The sequence below is a fragment of the Crinia signifera genome, chromosome 2, assembly GCF_055691185.1.
Source record: "Crinia signifera chromosome 2, ASM5569118v1, whole genome shotgun sequence".
Taxonomy (NCBI): domain Eukaryota; kingdom Metazoa; phylum Chordata; class Amphibia; order Anura; family Myobatrachidae; genus Crinia; species Crinia signifera.
This window is the reverse complement of record NC_139218.1, coordinates 105748789-105768507: the sequence shown is the minus strand read 5'-3', so window position 1 is coordinate 105768507 and position 19719 is coordinate 105748789. Positions and strand designations below refer to the sequence as shown.

General features: G+C 43.1%; 2 protein-coding genes across 2 annotated transcripts in view; one reads left to right on the top strand and one right to left on the bottom strand.

Moving 5' to 3' along the window:
• The first annotated feature begins 1714 nt into the window (after positions 1–1714).
• Positions 1715–14345, top strand: ATP1B1 (ATPase Na+/K+ transporting subunit beta 1). Its single transcript, XM_083172688.1, has 6 exons — positions 1715–2074; positions 4864–4992; positions 9419–9574; positions 11010–11194; positions 11288–11368; positions 12988–14345. The coding sequence occupies exons 1-6, from the start codon at positions 1975–1977 to the stop codon at positions 13252–13254; spliced, it is 918 nt and encodes a 305-aa protein (XP_083028814.1). The 5' UTR covers positions 1715–1974; the 3' UTR covers positions 13255–14345.
• Positions 14192–19719, bottom strand: part of NME7 (NME/NM23 family member 7) — a 154482-nt gene continuing 148954 nt past the window's right edge. Inside the window, exon 12 of the mRNA XM_083172687.1 lies at positions 14192–14408. Coding sequence (XP_083028813.1) covers positions 14376–14408 — 33 coding nt within the window. The 3' untranslated portion in view covers positions 14192–14375. The remainder of the gene's footprint in view (positions 14409–19719) is intronic.

The window sequence follows — 19719 nt, the reverse complement described above, 5'->3', positions numbered from 1 at the left end:
GGAGCGCAATACTGCAATGAAGATGATTACATGACCTCTAAAGAAACCGCTGCCAATCACAACCCCTGCTCTTTGATGTAAAGACAAAGACGGAATAATTTAATTGGTTAAAAGCAATGACTGAAAGTACTGGCTCTGAAAGGATTGCAGGGCCAGCTCACTGTGACCTTGGACAGATCACTTTATCCTATCTTTATTACACTTAAATATATCTGAGAACCTATGTGAATCATGCTGCAGATTACATTACAAAATAAATGTATATTAAACACATAACACGAGTTCCTTAACAATAAGGAGGCTTTAATCCAGGGTGAATTACGACTATGGTGCAATTTGAAAGCAAAACTGGCTTGGAAGCAATTAGAAACGGATTTGGGTTATTCCAGGTGATGATTGCAAAATGGTTTTCATTCATTAGTTTCATAGTAGAGCTAGTCCTGCAGTGCGGTAGTCCCAGATGTGGCACCCAGGGAGGGGGGCACCGTCAGTCCTTTTTCAGCACCAACCTCTCCTGAGAAACAAGTAGTCTCTAGATGCATCCAGTTCCTGCACACATTAACCCATTGCTGCACAGGTCGTCAGTACAGCTTGCTCAGTAATAAAAGTACTTAAGCTGTGGGCGGCTCTATGTATTAAAGTGTAACGCTTGGCCACTCACATGTCACGTGACGTGGGCATAGGGAGGGGGAATGACTGAAAAGTTTTTGAAGGGCAAATAGGTGAAGAAACCAAGATACCTTTCCCAGTCACGACTTCCAAGGGATGCCAGATAAATCTCTAGTCTCCTCCTACTTCACATCTTACAAAATACATCCTTTCCCCCATTAGACTTGCTCACCCTTTCAAAACAATACACCTGCAAGGGATTAGGCATGGGGTGATGAAACAGGGATCAGGGAACCTGCACATTATTATTATTTGCTCCAGGCAAACCTATTGCATTAGGATCTGGGCGTTGTCCTGTGGAAATGTACCTGAGCAGTATGTGCTATGGACTATCAGTCCCCTGACAGGCTGCTGTAATACAGGGAATGCTACTCCTGCCATAACCTCCCGCAGATACTGTACTAGCTGACTCTCACACACTCAGCATTTCTATGTGCTGCTGCTCCCCCGCCTCTGAGGCAGGTGCGGGATCTCTCTCCTCACGTCCTTCATCCAGTGTATTTTTTCAGCAGCAGCCGTATGTCTGGGATAACAGACAGAGGCGCATGGAGGAGTACCCTCCACCCGCCGCCCGGGCATGGGCGTGCTGCTGGAGTCGTGACCCATCCCTGTGCCCACCTGACACAGCACAGCCCCTGTATTAACCCTTCCGCTGCCTCGTAAGACGTCTACACGGCAGGAGGGTCCGAGTGATCTTATGGTGACTACATGGTGGGTGTTTGCTGGCCACTTGCTTAGACTGAGGGATGGCAGGTGCCTTCATCATGCCCCCTCCTGTGACTGGGCACAGACACAGTACATGTTCTGTTCAGTGGGGTCTCCTCCATTGCTTCCAGGCCAGCCTCGTACTGTGTGTAACTGTGCCACCTTGGTGTATAGACAGGGAGGAGGGGCCAGCGCAGCACACTTCCCGCACTCACACACTGTCACTGAGTCACCGCCCGCCGCCGCCGCCGCCTCCGGCTCCGATCTGCAGTGTGCAGGCCCCGCCCCCTCCCGCATCTCCATATCACTCTGCTATTGGCCCCGCGTTCCCGGTCCCGCCCTGCATAGCAGAGGAGACATATATTAGGAAGTGCAGAGGAACACAGGACCTCGCCGGCTCCGAATTTCTTTCTCCCGTCCATTCTCACCGGCAGCACCGGGCATTGTAACACCGCAAGTGCTGCCTCTGCCCCCCCTCCCAGCAGCCGCAGCCGCACACCCTCCGCCTTAAACACCGGCTCTGCTGGGCAGAAGGAAGCAGCCGCAGGGCACCACACACCTCCGTGCCAAGCACAATCTAAAGGGCACAGATCAGACAGCATGGCCAGGGATAAAGCCAAGGAGTCTGATGGGGGATGGAAGAAATTCATCTGGAACCCGGATAAGAAGGAGTTCGTGGGCAGGACAGGTGGCAGCTGGTGTAAGTATCCCATGCTACTGCCTCTGGCCGGTGTGCCCATGTTGCCACCCAGATGGATGACTGCAAGGTTACATGGACGTGTCCTCTGTCTGCCCGGTGCCAGGAGGGCGCTTGCTGCTGAGGCTGATGCCCGGATTCCCCTGTTATGTGATGGCACCATGCCTCCTAGCTGCCCACACTTATTATCATTATTGTTATATCTTATGTTCTGCTCAGCTACATCCTCTCACTTCTGCCTTTTTTCTTTTTTTGGAAAAAGGGAGGGGGGGGGGGGGAGGTCATTTTGAAGGACGCCGATGTAGCCAATCTATAAGAGCTGAGACAAGAGGGAGTGGAAAGCCCTGTGTGTGTGTGTCATCGTCACCCACTACACAACTCACAAGGGGGGTGGCTCATTGCAGTTGTTGGTTTGCAATGGAAAATACGCAGATGGCAAATAGTAGATGCTGGGGGATGGGCAGCAGGATAGTGGTGATGAGCTCGACTACCGTAATAGATACCTTGAGGCATGGTTTGAGGATAGAGACAGCGCTTTTCTCATTGTCAGGGGTAATCTGAGAGGGTAATCTGGGCATCACTGCTCAAGGTTAGTCAAGGTGACAGGATAGGTGCGTGGTGAATGCTCAGGAAGGGTATACAGGTGGGTGTGAGATGGCAATAAAATATTTACATATACAGACGATGTAGTGGTTTACATAGAACTAGATGGAGGAAAAGGAATGGTCAGGAATGAATAGGTCCCTCCAAAGGTATCCTAGCAACCCAGCAACTGCTGTAACTGGAGTTGGGCCTCCAATGTGCACTATGGATCAGGAATTAGAAATTCCTTAATCTGCTTTGCATTAGCCTTGCGCATACCTGCAGTCTTAATTAGATATTGTTGTGTTATGTGCTGTTTCTTATGCTTCACCAGGTCCTAACATATTACATTGATGTTGTGAAGTATGGCATTTATAATATCCCCCTATGCTGTGTTGCATCTAGTGTTTTTGTTGTGCTGTTCACATTATGGGCTGCCCACTGTACTTTGCTCAGCTGACTCCTAATTTACCTGTATTTATTCTTATAAAATACAAGTATGGCGACTGCCTTTTTTTTGTTGGGCTCCTTTCAAATAGAACTTGTATAAATGAGCAGTTTATTAAATGTGACAACTTGATCAAACATGGCTGTTGTATTAGGCTTATGCAAATAACTACTATATATTTTGACCGGTCCACTAAATCTCTTCTGTACAGTTGCTTTGTATTTGACTTTTCATTAGGGGGAAAAACAATCTAGATATAGGGCCAGATGCACTAATCTTCAAAAGTGATAAAATGGAGAGTGATTAAACAGCCAGCCAATCAGCTCCTAAATGTCTGTGTTTGAAAAATGTCAGGTGGGAGCTGATTGGTTGTTTATCACTCCATTTTATCACTTTTGAAGCTTAGTGCATCTGACCCATAGTCCCTACCTTTCCAGTTCATATATTTTACAAGTTCATTTGGTTTTGTTTGTATGGAAGGCCATGTTTTGTTTGTATGGAATTCTGACATACTGACCTTTGACTGCTCCTTCCTTTTTGACAGGGATCCTATACATCATAATATACTCTATACCGGTGAAGGCTAACCTTGACACTCCAGCTGTTGTTGAACTACACTATCCCAGCATGCCCTGCTACAGATTTACTGTTTGGCCATGCTAAAACTGATGCAGTGCATGCTGGGATGTGTAGTTCATACTAAGCTTGCAGCAGCAGCATAGCATGGTTGCCTGGACCATATACCTATAGTCTGACATGCTATATACAGTACATGCCTCATCAATTCTTATTTTTATTGCCAAACTTATAGTATGATTCTTAAAGCCTTTCTTGATATGTAAGTAACTGGGCAAGTGTCGTTGTTCTATATTTCTGAATAAAGTATACTAAAAATACATATGCTAATTATATTAAATATTTATAATAAAGTATACATATTCCAATCTATACAGATGTTTAGTAAATACTGAACATCACAGGTAATCCTGTCACAACTGAGGTTGGTAGTACACTACATTGCATGACTGTAGCTGAGACTTTGCAGAGGGCATTTGTGCCAGCAGTGTTTCTTGTTGCCAGAAGCAAAATGATCTAATTAAAGACATTGGAATCGATATCTGTTTTAGCTTACAATCCACTGAATGTGTTAATGAAAGGTTGCAGTGTTTATCTTGTTGTACTTCTATACAATGTCGTATGTGGTATGCAGAACACTTTCCATATGCAAAACATACCCTGTTTGGAATTACAGTGACAAGCAGCCTGAAGCCTGGCAGAATTCACAGGCAGCGTGTTTGCTTAGCAGCAATGGTGCTTCTCTCCTATAGTCTGAGCTGTGGAAAAAATTTCCAAATCTCCCTGACGTCACTGACACTTGCTCAATGCTGCCTGGATACCAACTTTAACTATGAGCATGCCACTTCCTCACATGAGGGAAAGTACAATGCGACTAGGCCTCTGTGAGACTAGGTGTATTGTTACACAATAGCCATTTATTCAACCATGCAGTGAAGATACTTCTACCTTTCTACGTACAAGTTAAGCCTGAAGGTTCAAATGCTAAAAATGTTAGTTTACTCTGGTTTATGTCACAAATTAACTTGTTAGTTGACATTGTTCTAAGATGAAGTTATATTGTAACTATAGTACTTTGTGCCTTTTTGTACTAAACGTTGCTTTTAAAGTTACTGTTTGAGGTATGTGATTGCAGGAAAATGTGTTTTACTGACCTAAACATTTTTCCACCTTTTTTATTTTTCAGTTAAAATCTTACTGTTCTATTTCATCTTCTATGGCTGTCTAGCTGGTATATTTATTGGGACCATTCAAGTGCTTCTATTAACAATCAGTGATTATGAACCAAAGTATCAAGATCGTGTGGCACCACCAGGTAATACTATGTTTGCAGTCTGTGTATCTCTGGGCTTCATTCCCACCTATTTGCTTTTCAGTAGCTAGTGATCGATAATCGGGTTGACTGCATAATTGGTTTGGTCTCCATTGATGCATGCAGCATGACTATATGGTGATTCCTATTGCTAGTGCAATAGCTTGTACCTGTAAAAGTGCAGCTTATTAGGTGTATTCAATGCGAGGGGGGGGGGGGGTAAAGTAAACAGGAAGAATTGAAAATAGGGGCATATGTATCAACTTTTAGACCTTCCTGTCACAGCTATTAACTGAAATAAAATATTAACTCTTACTATGTGAGGCCGCACCCAGGTGTTACCCACTGAGGGGTGACCCATAGTGCTGACTTGCCATGACCCTTTTTGTATGTATCTCAATACCAGGATCACTGCTGGTGTATATGGTCACTAGATCGACCACAGGAAGGTCGATCATGAAGGTCGACAGGCCCTAGGTCAACACACTCAAAATGTCAACATGGGTCTAGGTCGACATGGGTTTTTCATAGATTTTTTATTTTTTTTTGGAGCAGACATGTGTCGACAGGTGCCTTGCCCAAAGCATGGCGAGCGCAGTGAGCCATGTGGGGGGATGCAGTCCACTGATACGGTGCCCATGTCCTCGGCATTCGGGGCAAAAACCCTATGAACCACACCCACTGCTGTAATGTATCAAAAATCACAGGGACAGAGGTTACGAAAAGGAACCCGACCCTGTGATGTGTAAGGAGGGCTGGACTAGCCATCTGCCACTCCCGGCTAATGCCAGAAGGGCCTGTTGGGCAGGTCTGGCCAGACAGCCTTCCTGCTCTTTGTTTATGCCCCCTGCCTGTCCATGGCCAGTATTTAGATAAATGGGCATTAGGCCAGGCCCCCATGAGCAGTGGTAGTTCCTCCCTGGTCGCATGAGTGCACTGTGGCATGCCTGGGTTCACAAGCAGCCCCATTCTGTCCTTGATAAGAGGTGAGCAGCTGGTACAAGCCTTGCTGGATATGTATAATATTAACAGGAGTAACTTCACAAAATGAGACCACAGGCATCCCAATATAGCCCTCTAGTAACACTGGGGGGAGGGGGAAGCTTTGACTCATGAAGTGTCATATATATATATATATATATATATATATATATATATATATATAATTTCTCTATTGTGAGTTCCAACAAAGTTATGTTTGGCATTGTTAAATTTCCAGTGCCCATGTAGCTATAGTATGTGTAATACATAATTACAGTAGTCTCTTATATAATAAGATAAGCAAATCTCGTGATAATCAATGTTTTGATGGCTTATTCCATTGTCCTCATGATAAGCCATTGATTATGATCGGAGACCCCTTTATTTTATTATCTGGGTGATGCTGATTTTTGCATACTTTGTAGTTGTACTTCTGGCCAGACGGTGCTTACAGAGGGCACCAGGATTTAGATTTGCTGCAAACCTATAGGTTTAATTCTTACAGATCTAATTGACTGATATGTAAGAACCTGGTAAGTGCCCCCTCTGTCTTCTATGAATATTGACCTGAATGGCCATTTTGAGATGTGACTGAGACTGGAACATAGTGTGTGTGTATAAGAAATATAAAATAACACATGGAATGGGTTTTCACAATGGTAGTGGGTGTCTTATCATAGTCTCCTTTATTCTATTTCAGTGAAAGTAGGATATATATAGTGGGGGTATGAAAAGGTCGTAGGACGCGTACCGCTGCGCTCGCCATGCTTCGGGTTCACGTTTATACTTGGGGGGGTGCATTTTAAGCACCCATTAGGGTGCTTATACAATTTATAATCGCATCACATTGTATGCCATATTCAATGGCATACAATTTTAAAATTGTATGCCATTGTACAACATCGGCCAATATCGCATCGCATGCGATATGGTCTGCGATGCGATGGGTGCCGTGCTAGTACACAAGTACCAAATTTATTCTTACAGTGGAAATCTTCTCTAATATGGACAGAATTGATTTAAAATATTCTATGTTCCTGTGGAACCCTGTCAAATTTCCTTTATTCTTCCATACATCACTTATTTATTGTACATAAGTGTTGTTTTTTTTTTAAATCAAATTTAATAATGAACAAAGCATATTGTAACTGAAAAACCACAGCACATAGTACTTTAGAGATTCTTCTTGTGCCTCCAGGTTAGTAGATGAAGCTAAAGTGCCAAGAGTAGCTGAGAAATAATTGAAATATTGACAGTGTATGTACACACAACACAAATACTACATTATTCAGTAGTCTGGCGAGGCTAAATCTCCTTCGAACTGCTACTTTCCAGCTTATCAGTGTTGCAGTATGTTAATGCACTGTAGATCTGATAAATGTAAATATTTCTGCCACAATGTGTTAATTAAACATTTTGGATGAATTTACATTTATAATTTGCATGTACAGTGTGTGGTTTAAAGGCCCAGTGACACATGTCTCTGCATACTGTATTAGCAAGTTCTGTCTTATCTTACGTGAACCTGCTGGAGTGCACTATGAAACATGCTATAGTGGAAAGTAAATTTTTTGCTCTGTGTGACTCTCCACCACCCCTTCCGCCATAATATGCTGACAAATGTAGTATGTAGGATAGGAGAGATTACTTCTACTTTCCTATCTAGCTATGACCTTGAGACTCGCTGACCTAGTTAATGATTCACTGTCAAGATGGGTTTTTTTTTTTTTTTTGGATACAATTTTTTTTTCATAAAAGTATGATGCTTGTTCTTAAATAAAACCCCATGATAATTATAAAAATAAAATGGAAGTATTCCATTAATACAGATGTGAAATGGCTTCTAGGCTTTATGGTGGTTCTTATTGTATTTTAAGGATATATTTAATTATTTATAAACCATTACATATCCAAACAAATCTGTAAGGTTCATTGAAGTTTCATACTAGTCAAATGTACTATAGGTATATTGTACATCCAGCATAAGTGGTAATAGCTGGAGCTTTAGGTGGTTTACAAAGCACCTCTGTAGGCAGAGGAAGGCCAGTCCATATCCAGTCAGACACTGCCGCGACGGTGGCCTAGATGAATCATCAAGGAGGAACATGCAGCAGAGCGACCATGTAGTTGTGTGGTTTTATTTTATAATTGTGTTTTGTTCTAGGATTTTCCTGTGTTACAGGTTGTTCCACAGTGTGGTATTACAAAAATTTAGAAGAAAAGATATAGATCTTGCTGAACTTAGTTTAACAGACTGACACAGACATAGCAACCTTAAATTTGTGTCCTGCTAGCCATTGTAGACTGCCGCACTATTGCCAATGTGACTTCTGAAACTTTATTTTACTAAAATCTAGTGTATCCATTATTTATGCACAGTGGAGTTAGCCATTTTGAAGTGTACAACCTATCCATTTACTGGAGAACACAAACTCTTAAAGTACACCTCCATGCATCGAGGATGTGATGGGGGAGGGGTGTTCTTCTTATCCAGTCCACTAGTACAGCCCATGGTCCCTCACTGCATGGTGCTTGGCTGTTTATCTGCAGTGAGTGTAGTGCAGGCATTCCCAACCACGGTCCTTAAGGCACACCAACATTGCAGGTTATAGTGATATCCAGGCTTCAGCACAGATGGTTTAATCAGAATCACTCAGGTACTAAGTAAGTCACCTGTGCTCAAGCCTGGATATCACTAAAACCTGCACTGTTGGTGTGCCTTGAGGACTGTGGTTGGGAATGCCTGGTGTAGGGGATCAGTAACTCCCTCCTGCCTCAGGGCTGCAGAAGACTAGTAACCAGTGATGTCACCAGACCATTCCCAATACCTCGTCGTCCTTCTTTTTTTGCGCCTACCTGTTCAATTATGTACAGCTGTGATTCTGATAGTCCACATGTTTTGAATGGCAGCTACTAGCACTGGTTTTGCCCATAACTTTAATCCTAAATAATTGTATGTGGTCTTGAACAACCAACCCGAGGTACCCCTGCAAGAGAATTGCGGCACCCCAAGGAGGCACACACCACTGGTCTAGGCCAAGGTGCACCTACACAGTAAAATAATTGTATGCAATTTGGACTAGATCGCATAGGGTTTGCAATGCAATCTAATGTAAAAAAGAATGTGCAGCACGTACTTCTTTGGATGTGCACGGGAGCGCGCAACTCATCGCACTCAGCAATTGTACAGTGTATGGGCACCTTAAGACTGCATAAGACATAATCTGGTTGCTGTTGACTTCAACAGATGAATTGTTCTTGCATGTAAACACTAGCGATACCCACTTTTGGCAAATGGCGCAATTCTAACAAGTTCTGCTAAGCTGTGCCAAGCATTAAAACTGTACCTTTACTATTTTAGGTTTCTATATATAATGCTTAATATATGAAAGTTCTGCAATGTATTACTCTGCTCTATCTAATTATTTTTTTTTTTTTTGTATTGAAGGACTGACCCAGGTCCCCAAAGCAATTAAAACAGAGATCACTTATACAGTAACCGACCCCTCATCCTATGCAGAATACGTAAGCAGCATTTCTAAATTTCTAGACAAGTATAACAGCAGCAAACAAACTGACCCACTGATCTTCAAAGAATGTGGAGGTGAGTATTAAAAAAAATGTTTCCCTCATAAATGACTGATGTTAGATCCTGTTGGCTTGCACTGTATCTTAGTCACCAAGACCCAAAACGTTCCCCGGTTTCATTTTACTGATAATGCCCCTTTATGTAAAGGTGTGTACACACGGCAGATCCTGCCGTGAGATGCGAGTCCCGACGCGATCAGATTGCATCGGGACTCATCTCACGGCATGCTAGAGGGGCACAATTTAGACTATATATTGCAGATCTGCACTATATAGTCTTGCCTGCCCTCTCTATCTGGCTGCCGATATGCGCTCACACAGGAGCGCGCATCGGGCTCGCAAGCCCTACAAAAGCATGCGATTTGGCTTCCGATGTTCCCTATATTGGGAACATCGGAAGCCAAATCTTACTGTCTGTACATACTACTAGGTTGGCTTGACCCACTTCTAGGAGATACTGATGATAGTATTAAAAGCTTGTGGATGCCTAGTTGTTTTATGACCATAATGCCCCTTTCAGACCGCACTTAAAAAAACACGTAATTTTGCCGATTTTTTTTTTTTTTTACCAGTTTTAAAATGGTAATATGTGCGGTCTGAAAGGTGGAGTGATTTTACCACTTCCAATTTTGCTGCCTGAAACGGTATTTAGGACCCAGCCAATAGTGGTCCGCTCTGTGCATATCTAATAAGCGGACCAGTGCAGTGAATATTTAATGAGCACTGCTGTCATTGGATATGCACGGTAAAGCTCTGGGGGCAGGGGGTCCCTGCAGCGGATGGGAACTAGTAGTTCCCATCCGCTGCAGGGACCCCGCCATTGATATAACACAGCGCTGCCCTATAGCCTATAATCTCCAGTACCGGGCACTAGCTTATTCCCCATCATGGACCTGCTCGTGCGAGCGCAGGACAACAGATGCGGGAGGAGGCCTCGGAGGTAAGGCGCTGCAGCGGGCCTGGCGGAGGATGACACCAGGCCGGGTGGTGAAGGAGATGCCGCACAGGGAGGGGGGTAACTGGCTGTGTGGGGTCGCTAGAATGGTTAGCCCCCCTTGTGCTCCGTGTCACCGCTAAAGCAGCGCTGCCCAGGTAGGAGTGGGTGGGGGTTTGCCAAAGCAAGACATTCACACCGCCAACCTGCTTTAGACCAGGTATTTACATGCAATGTGAAAGGGTTTAAACATGCTCTGATCCCTTTTTAAATACCTAGTCAAAGCAGGTTTTGCGGTGTGAAAGCTAGTACTAGTGGCATTTTGTCACCCTGATCATTACTTGGTGTTTATGGTTTTTTTAACATGAATTTTTTAACATGAATAGCAGTATGTTAACTTTTTACACTCTAATTTCTTTTTCCTACTTATGAATGCACCTAAGATCCAGACACTTAGGCACAAGATTTCTGATTTCATGAGATGTACAAAACTTGCTAACTAAAGTAACCTTTTCAGAGACTCCTGGATCCTACTTTGACCAAGGCCCCGTAAGTCCAACTGATGGCAAGAAAATATCCTGTACATTTAAGCGAGAATGGCTTGGGAACTGCTCTGGCCTGCAGGATCCGACCTTTGGCTTTGGTGTTGGCAGTCCTTGTGTGATTATAAAGCTCAACCGGATCCTGGGATTTAAACCGCAGGTGAGACTATTTTGCCAAGGTCCTATGGAAACCTTCACAGCCTAGCTGTGACATGGTTAAAAATGTAGCTAACTTCTTATTTCACTATTGTAGCCGCCACTAAATGCGACATTTCCGGAAATCCCTGGAACAAGTTACAACCCAAACATCATTCCTATCGTCTGTGGAGGAAAGGTAAGATCAATGGTTTAGCTCCACTTTTCCCATCCTACTAGAATGTTATATTGCTTGTATTAAAAATGTGCTATAGATTATTATTATATATTTTTTTAAATAGTAAGGATTTCTAATAGTGTGTACACATGGTACTTTTTGCCTTCTGATGTTGACGATATAGTCAACATCGAATCTGATGCAGATCTCAAGGGTTTTAACCCTTGCAATTCCGATGCACGTTCACATATCGCAAGGCAGAAAGTCTTGTCTGCCTTGACTATATAGTGCAGACTTGTATGCAAATCGGATGTGCTTTAAGATACTATCCACGATCCGATCGTATCTTAAAGCACATCTGACCGTGTGTACACACCATCGGACTAACCTCCAAAATGAATGGCTATCGCTGCATGATCAGTCGATTCTGTTAACATTACAATCTAGGTTATCTTTCTTTGCAGTTGCTATCCATAGTATTAGCCAGAAGCAACAGTGGCTTCTGGGCATATGTACAGTATTAAAGCTTGTAGATAGAGGGAATATACCAAGCAATCAGCTCCTGTCATTTTTCAAACACTGGATGTAACTGATAGTTATGAGTTAATTGGTTGGTACTTTGTTTCCAAGTTTTGATGCATTTGCCCGCCAGTATTTTTAAAACCCATAAAGCAAATGTAACAAGGTGGGATCCTAAAATTTGTGTTTGTAATGGGCATGATTTACCTTGTGCCATGGATCTTATGTGAACATGAGGCCTGATTTTCAGAGATCGATAGTCTATTTAGAACACAGTGGAGAGTGGGTTGTGTTTTTTTTTTTTCATGCCACTGCGTGTGCCCCTGAATTGCCCTGCACTTGTGCTGATATGATCTTGCAATGTCAGTCCTAGTGAGAATTTAATTGAAAAGTGATTGACCTTGTTGGAAGTGGCGGCTCAAATGTTTGACTTTTTTTGGGAGGGCAGGTTTCAGTACTAACAATCCGGCACATCTAATGACTGCGATGAGTATCTCTAAAACAGTATGCTGTCTTTAGGTTGACCTCTATTGGTCAACACATGACGTGGAACAGGAATAATGTGTGTGCAGTGAGGCACCGTGTGTCAACTTACTGCATGTCGATTGAGTGGTCGACCTAATGACTTTTTATCTAACAATCCATATCCCAACTAAAACTACCACTGGCTGCAGCATTACTGTTTTTCGCATGATTATTGCATATGAATTTGCAGCAGCAAATGCATCTCAGTCTGGCCCACAGTTACCAAAATGTAAGTACTTGAGAGGTGGTCAGGCCCAACCCTATATGGCAGAACGCTGGACATATCAATGGCGTTTATACAGTAAACTCTTCCAGGAACAAAATGTTAATACATTAGAACACAGATTCTCAAACTCTGTCCTCAGGACCCCACAAGTGAGCTAATTAGCTTAAAATGTGTCAGTGAGTAATGAGGGCACTTGTGCACCTGCCAGGTGACCTCGAAAACGTGAACTGTGTGGGGTCCTGATGGGAACAAACTGGTTTTTTATCTCCAAGCTTTGATAAATCTGCTCCTTTTTACATCAAATATAACAAACTTAATATATGTTAATTAACCATCACCCCCCCCCCCCACTTTTTTTTTTTCACCTCAGAGAGAAGAAGATCAACCTCTCATAAGAGAGATCACCTACATTGGGATGGGCGGATATACCGGATTTCCCTTGAACTACTACCCTTATTACGGACGGCTGCTACATCCAGACTATCTACAACCTCTAATTGCGGTGCAGTTCCCCAACCTTACCACGAATGTAGATGTTCGTATTGAGTGCAAGGTATACGGGCAGAACATCGGCTATAGCGATAAAGACCGCTTTCAGGGACGCTTTGATGTGAAGTTTCTGATAAAGAGTAGCTGATCATAGGCACAACCTGTGCAGTATCGTAATCTAAAAAAATCCAGATAAAAACTTTTAGTCTTGAACAAACTGTCATGTATGGGACCTACACTAAATATATATGCTTTACACAAGCTTTCTGCATTTACTAGGGTTAGAATGTAAAATCAAGGTGTAGCAATAGTAACAAGTATTTATTATACTGTAAATGAGAACTAATAAATGACTTGAACCTTGGGACATGCCCATTATGCTGTAAATTATGATTCCATAATCAAAATGTAGTAAGCAGTGTGTCTGGCCCCAAAACATTGCTACATTGTGTATTTTTGTGTACTTGTACAGTAGCATATGTGCAGGCTCTATCATTTCTGCCAAGCCATGTTTTCTTGTTCTCTATGTTCATTTTTGTGAGCAGGCAGGTTTGCAGGTCAAGATGTAAATACTCGATAATGGGAATAAAACTGGCATAGTAGTTTTGTTTCTACTTTTTAACAAAGATGGCCAACCAATAAGAATATTTAATAGCACTCCATAAAGCCATTGTACGTGGCATTGATTTAATTTTATTTAGATGAGGGGAGGGGAGCATTCTTTCTTTTTTTTTTTTTTTTTTTTTTAGCCTAACTTTAGATTCACAAATGCGAGCGGTAATGGGTTGTGCTGTGCTTTGTACTTAATGCTTTTATAATTAATTCCCTCCCCCTCCCCTTATTTCTTATGTGCGTTATGAAGGTGTGTTGATGCCTGGTTCTGACTGTCACTTTTTGCCTACAATATGGCAAATTGTTTTGAGGTATATATATATTTTTGTTTTTCAAAAAGCATCATAGTTTTGGTGCTGTCTTTACAAATGTTTTAACCATGTTCATGGTGGAAGAATTTTATATTTATGCAGTTGTACAATTTTTATTTTTCTTCAAGAAAAGTAATGTATGAAATAAACCAAAGTCACGTGTTGAAAAATAAATCTTTATTTTAAAAAATGCAATGCAGTATCCCATAGGATGTATTATATGTCTACTGTGCGCACATTGTTTAAACATCTGTAATATCTGCAAGGAGTACAGTGCTCCAAGTCAAAACATCAGACAATAAAATGAATAAATCAATTCTTGTTTCTTGCTTTCTTTTGTGGAGCTTCAGTTGTCCAGAATCTTGAAGAAATATTGTACCTGGGGGAGGGGCATGATATACACAATTAGTACTCTGTCAGAAAACTGAGTTATTTCTCAATTTCTATAATACAGTTTATAGTCAGTTAGAAACAGTGTTTCTACTAGTCCTATGCATATTACCACATAAAGGTAATGCCGCAGCGAGGGGGTTAAACAGCGAGGATTGCAGAAAACCAGCGATCCTCGCTGTTTAACCCCCGCGCCGGCCGCTCGCCCTATTCAACGTTCTGGGGAAATACTCGCCGTCACAGGACGGCGAGAATTCCCCAAAACAGCGAGACCTGTGGCTAAGACGCGGTGACAGTTTGGAGATGTCTGCTGTCCCTGACAGCAGACATCCCCCCCCCTCGCGGCGATCGCCTGTTCAAATGTGAACAGCCAATTGCAGCGTTTTCTGTGTTACCGGCGGCTAAGCCGCTCGGTAACACAGTGATCGGTGCTGTTAAGTACAGCACCGATCACCACCGATCGCCAGCCCCCCCCCCCTCCCACCCGGCAGCCCCCCTCCCTCCCGGCAGCCCCCCGAATGCAGATCTGGCTCAAAATTTTTCATTTTCACAAGGAATGAAGGAGACCAAGCACCCCAAAATCTGTGCCCCAATTTCTCCCGAGTACGGCAATGCCTCACATGTGACCAAAAAATACCAGTTGGGTGCATGGCAGGACTCAGAAGGGAAGGAGTGATATTTGGATTTTGCAGCACAGATTCTGGTTGAATGACCCCCGAAACACCCATACAGTGGAACCCCCCCACAAGTGACCCCATTTTGCAAACTACACCCTTCAGGGAATTCATCAAGGGGTATAGTGTACATTTCAAACCCCCAGGGGTTTCACCAATTTTGATACAACTGAGCTGTGAAAATGAAAAATTAAATTTTTTAAACAAAAATGCAGTTCTGGCTCCAAATTTTTCATTTTCACAAGGAATGAAGGAGACAAAGCACCCCAAAATCTGTGCCCCAATTTCTCCCGAGTACGGCAATGCCTCACATGTGACCAAAAAATACCATTTGGGTGCATGGCAGGACTCAGAAGGGAAGGAGTGATTTTTGTATTTTGCAGCTCAGATTCTGGTGGAATTTTGGTGGGTGCTATGTCGCATTAGCAAGACCCCCAAAGCACCAATACAGTGGAAGCCCCCCACAAGTGACCCCATTTTGCAAACTACACCCCTCAGGGAATTCATCTAGGGGTATAGTGTACATTTCAAACCCCCAGGGGTTTCACCAATTTTGATACAACTGAGCTGTGAAAATGAAAAATTAATTTTTTTTCATTTTTTCAGAACTCCAACTCAGTATGTAAATTACCGGTGATCACTAACACCAATAAATGCTTTGCCTGAGGGCTATCCAATTATTCTCAATAAGCAGGCACAAGTTGTGGCTTTTTTTTGGCAAAATGGGGCTGTTTCACTAAACCTGTGTGTTAAAGTAGAATATTATGTTTTGTATTTAATATCAAGGGTGTTTTGTGATCATGGCCTAGCTGCTGCACATATTTTCTGAAGACCTTCATCATCATAGCAGTTCCCAGGTGCATTGCAAGGGCTTCCCCACTCCCCGTACATCATATTTAGAGCCTGGCAGCTCTCTGCTACTGTCTGGCCCGACTGGAAGGACTTGTGGCTACATTTATTTATTTACAGTTTCTTATATAGCGCAGCAGATTCCATTGCGCTTTACAATTGTAAACAGAGATAAACAAACTGGGTAACAGACTTGGAGGTAAGAGGGCCCTGCTGCAAGCTTACAATCTATAGGATTTGAGGAGTTACTTGCTTTAGGCCTACTTTACGTGCAAACCCACAAACTTTAATTGCAAATGGAAAGTGTTTGATAATGAAGGTCTAGGATTTTGGCTCACTTGCCACCATACCTGCCCAAGGCAGACCCTCCACACTTCTGCTCATAGAAGACTTCCTCAATGAAGATCCTGCAACATCACTGATAACCTGGCGGTAGGCTGAGAGAACACGCATAGAAGGGCACATACCACTGCTGTTCACAGATGTTTCATGCTAGATTGTCATGACTACCTTTCCCTGTGGTAGCTAAAGTGTCCCAGGCATTGTTATCTGCCAGCATACTACTCCCTGTGGATAAAGTATACTGTCAAGGTGTATTGAAGTATGTAACTATCATGCTCCTAGATTTAGCTCAGCTGAGCTCTGGGTCATAGATTTATCAGATTTACAAGATTTGCACCTCATCAGTATATTGCATTTCATCAGGCTCATGCTTTTAGTCTTTATACCTTCTCCTGCCACCTGGTGAGTGCTTCAACTACTTTATATTGTTCCAGGGGGGTTGGCCATCTCCCTGATTTCATGCCATATTTCCACCTGTGCAGGTCACACTGCATGTGTCTTCCTGGCTAATGCCACAGTCTTCTGGTCCTCCTTAAATGTTGTGATTCCGTTTTTCATCTTTTACTACATATACCCCACAAAGAAAGTTAAACACCACAATTTATTATTCCCTGCCTTTAAAATAGAGATGAGCGTGTCCGGAATCGGGGAATCCAAACGCGGTCACAAGCCTGTTCGGGTTTTTCCGCCCAGACTTGGAGCGCACCTTTCCGGCGCTCGCGAGATCCTGCTGTCGGATCTTGCGAGATCTGGACAACTTAACTATATGTAAATAAGGACGGACGGACGGGCAGGCGCCATGTTCACTCCAGTCTAGGAGATTGAACAGTGTGCACATCTGGCTGTCTTCCCTGGTGCCCGCCCGTGTGCTTACTCTCCCACCCTGCTGTGCAACCTGCGTGGTGTAGCAGTTTTAACTACTACATTGCTGATCGTGACAACCTGCTGAGTCTGACTGTGTTAGTGTAGTATAGTGTGGTGGTACACTGACAGAGGCTGTGCTGTGTATTCTATATTTATCCCTGTAGTCTGTGCCTGTACCTCATATAGATTGATTTACCTGTTTTCCAGTCCCTACCACCAAATTCCTTAATAATAATCCTTTTCAATTTTTCTGTGTCTGCTGCTGTGTGACTAAGCTGGAACAGGGTACTACAAGTCTCATTTGTGCAAAATATCATTTTTTATTTTATAATAAAGGGGTTACTGACTTATTAATAATCCTTTAAAATGTTTCTATGTCTGCTGCTATGATTGTTAGCCGGGACAGGGTACTAAAAGTCTCACCTCAGCTGGGAAAGGCCAGTGTACTACAAGTCTCAACTCACCTGTGTGCACAGTGCACACTTTTTTTTCTGTGTCTCTGCTGCTGTGTGGCTGTACTCCAGAAAGATAATGGAGAACCAAAGTATGAAGGCTCCAATAGTACAAGAATCATTCCTTCAAGTGCTGAAGCTGCTGCCACTAGTCAAGACATAGAACATGATGATGAATTGCCATCAACGTCTTCTGGCAATGCTGATGCCCAATGTCATCGTTGAGGGCTTGTGAAATCCAAGAAAGCAAAGTTGAGGACGTTTAAGAAAAAAATAAATGTAAATCCTTGGAGGACCGACGTAAGCTTGCCAATATGCCATCTACCACACGCAATGGCTAAGGGCCTGGCCTATGTTCTTGACTAGTGGTCCAGCTTCACAGGACGATCACAGCCCTCCTCCTCATCCTCATCCTCCTACCCCCCCCCCCCCCCCCCCTAGAAATGTAAAGCGAGTTAAGCTGTCAAAAAAAAGACAGCAAACGACTCAGCCTTCTAAAGACACGGTATCACAAATCCCCAAGGAGAGTCAAAGGGTGTTGATGGTTGCAATGCTGGACCTTCCCATCACTGTGCTGGAGTGATTATTTTGGTGACAGCATCCAAGTGGACATGTCAGACAGTCCTTACCTGTACTGGCAGGACAAAAAAGGCAGTTTGGAAGCCCCTGTACAAAGTCAAACTGGCTCTATTTAACCTGAGTTGTCCCCCCCTCCAGTATGTACTTTGAAAGAGTTTTTAGTGCAGTGGGAAACCTGGTCAGTGAGCAGTGTAGAAGGTTGCTTCTGCAAAATGTGGAGAAGATGATGTTCATCAAAATGAATTAGATGAGGACGACAGAGCCAGTTTGTACAGGGAGAGGTGAATTGGTTTGTTTGGGCCCCACAAAAAAAAAAGAATCAATCATTCCAGCCACAGTCGTGTGGCAGACTCTGTGGCAAAAATGATTGGTTTGTTAAAGTGGCCATGTCCTATTTACACGTCTTTTTTGCCATTATGTGTTTTTTGGGGCCTAGTTTTTCAAACAACCATCCTGTCTGCTGCTGCAGTGCCATTCCTAGATGAACCACGTTTGTGCCGCACACTTGTGTGGCTCAGCATAGTTATCCAGCTACCTCGGTGCAACCCTTTGCCATAAAAACAATATTGTGAGGTGTTCAGAATAGACTGGAAATTAATGTTATTGAGGTTAATAATAGCATAGGAGCAAAAAAAAAACCCCACTAAATTCTGCGATTTTAACAGTTTAAAAAAATAAATAAAATCAGAACCTGAAACACGAAAATGGTGGTGTTTTGGAACGGATCCAGACCCAAAACACTGCCCGAGATACAGACCCAAAACGTGTTTCACGGAACACGAAAAGTGCCCGGTGCACATCCCTACTTTAAACCAGGGCTGGTGTCTTATATTTCATCTGGGGCAACTTCCATGACTGCAGAATAATGTGGTGTTATTACTTCTGCTGACTTGGGCCTAGATCTGGATACAAACGCTCTCATCACTACTAATTCAAGTATTCACTATATTTTGAGGGTTAGGTGGCTGTACAAATCATCTGGAGGGAAACATGCACAATCTTCCATAAACGCACAACTGATGCTAACTTCCAAGCTGAAGTGTCATCAAAATGGTACATAAGGAGGATTGATTTTGGAGAATTAACCTGAATATTTGTATCATTGTCTTTAATGAGGAGGGTTTCTCTTAAGTTCATGCCCACTGCCTTTCACAGGACTTGCTGATTGATTGGCTCTTCGGGTTGGGATCATTAGGTCTACAGCATGATGGTCGACATGGTAATAGGTCGAAAGGTCATTAGTTCGACAGGTCGTTAGTTCAACAGGTCATTAGGTCGACATGGGGTTTTTCACAGTTTTTTTTACCTAAATGTCAACACAGTCGACATGGACACAGTTTAAAGTGCACCATATCCCCTTGCATCGCTCGCTGTGCTCGCAATCCGTAAGGCACGGTGCCACGCTACGCAAGGCACCCTATTTTATTCTCCCACCACGCCCTAGTGGATGGTAGGGCATGAAATACTGCCTGTCGGCACATGTCGGCTTAAAAAAAGGTGAAAAAACCCATGTCGACCGTTTGACTGTCGACCTAGACAC

Excerpts from the sequence above, each read along its gene's own strand:
- ATP1B1 (XM_083172688.1), top strand. The coding sequence starts at position 1,975 with ATGGCCAGGGATAAAGCCAAGGAGTCTGATGGGGGATGGAAGAAATTC. Across the intron at positions 11,195-11,287 it reads TCCTGGGATTTAAACCGCAG|CCGCCACTAAATGCGACATT; the intron begins GTGAGACTATTT and ends TCACTATTGTAG. Across the intron at positions 11,369-12,987 it reads CTATCGTCTGTGGAGGAAAG|AGAGAAGAAGATCAACCTCT; the intron begins GTAAGATCAATG and ends TTTTCACCTCAG.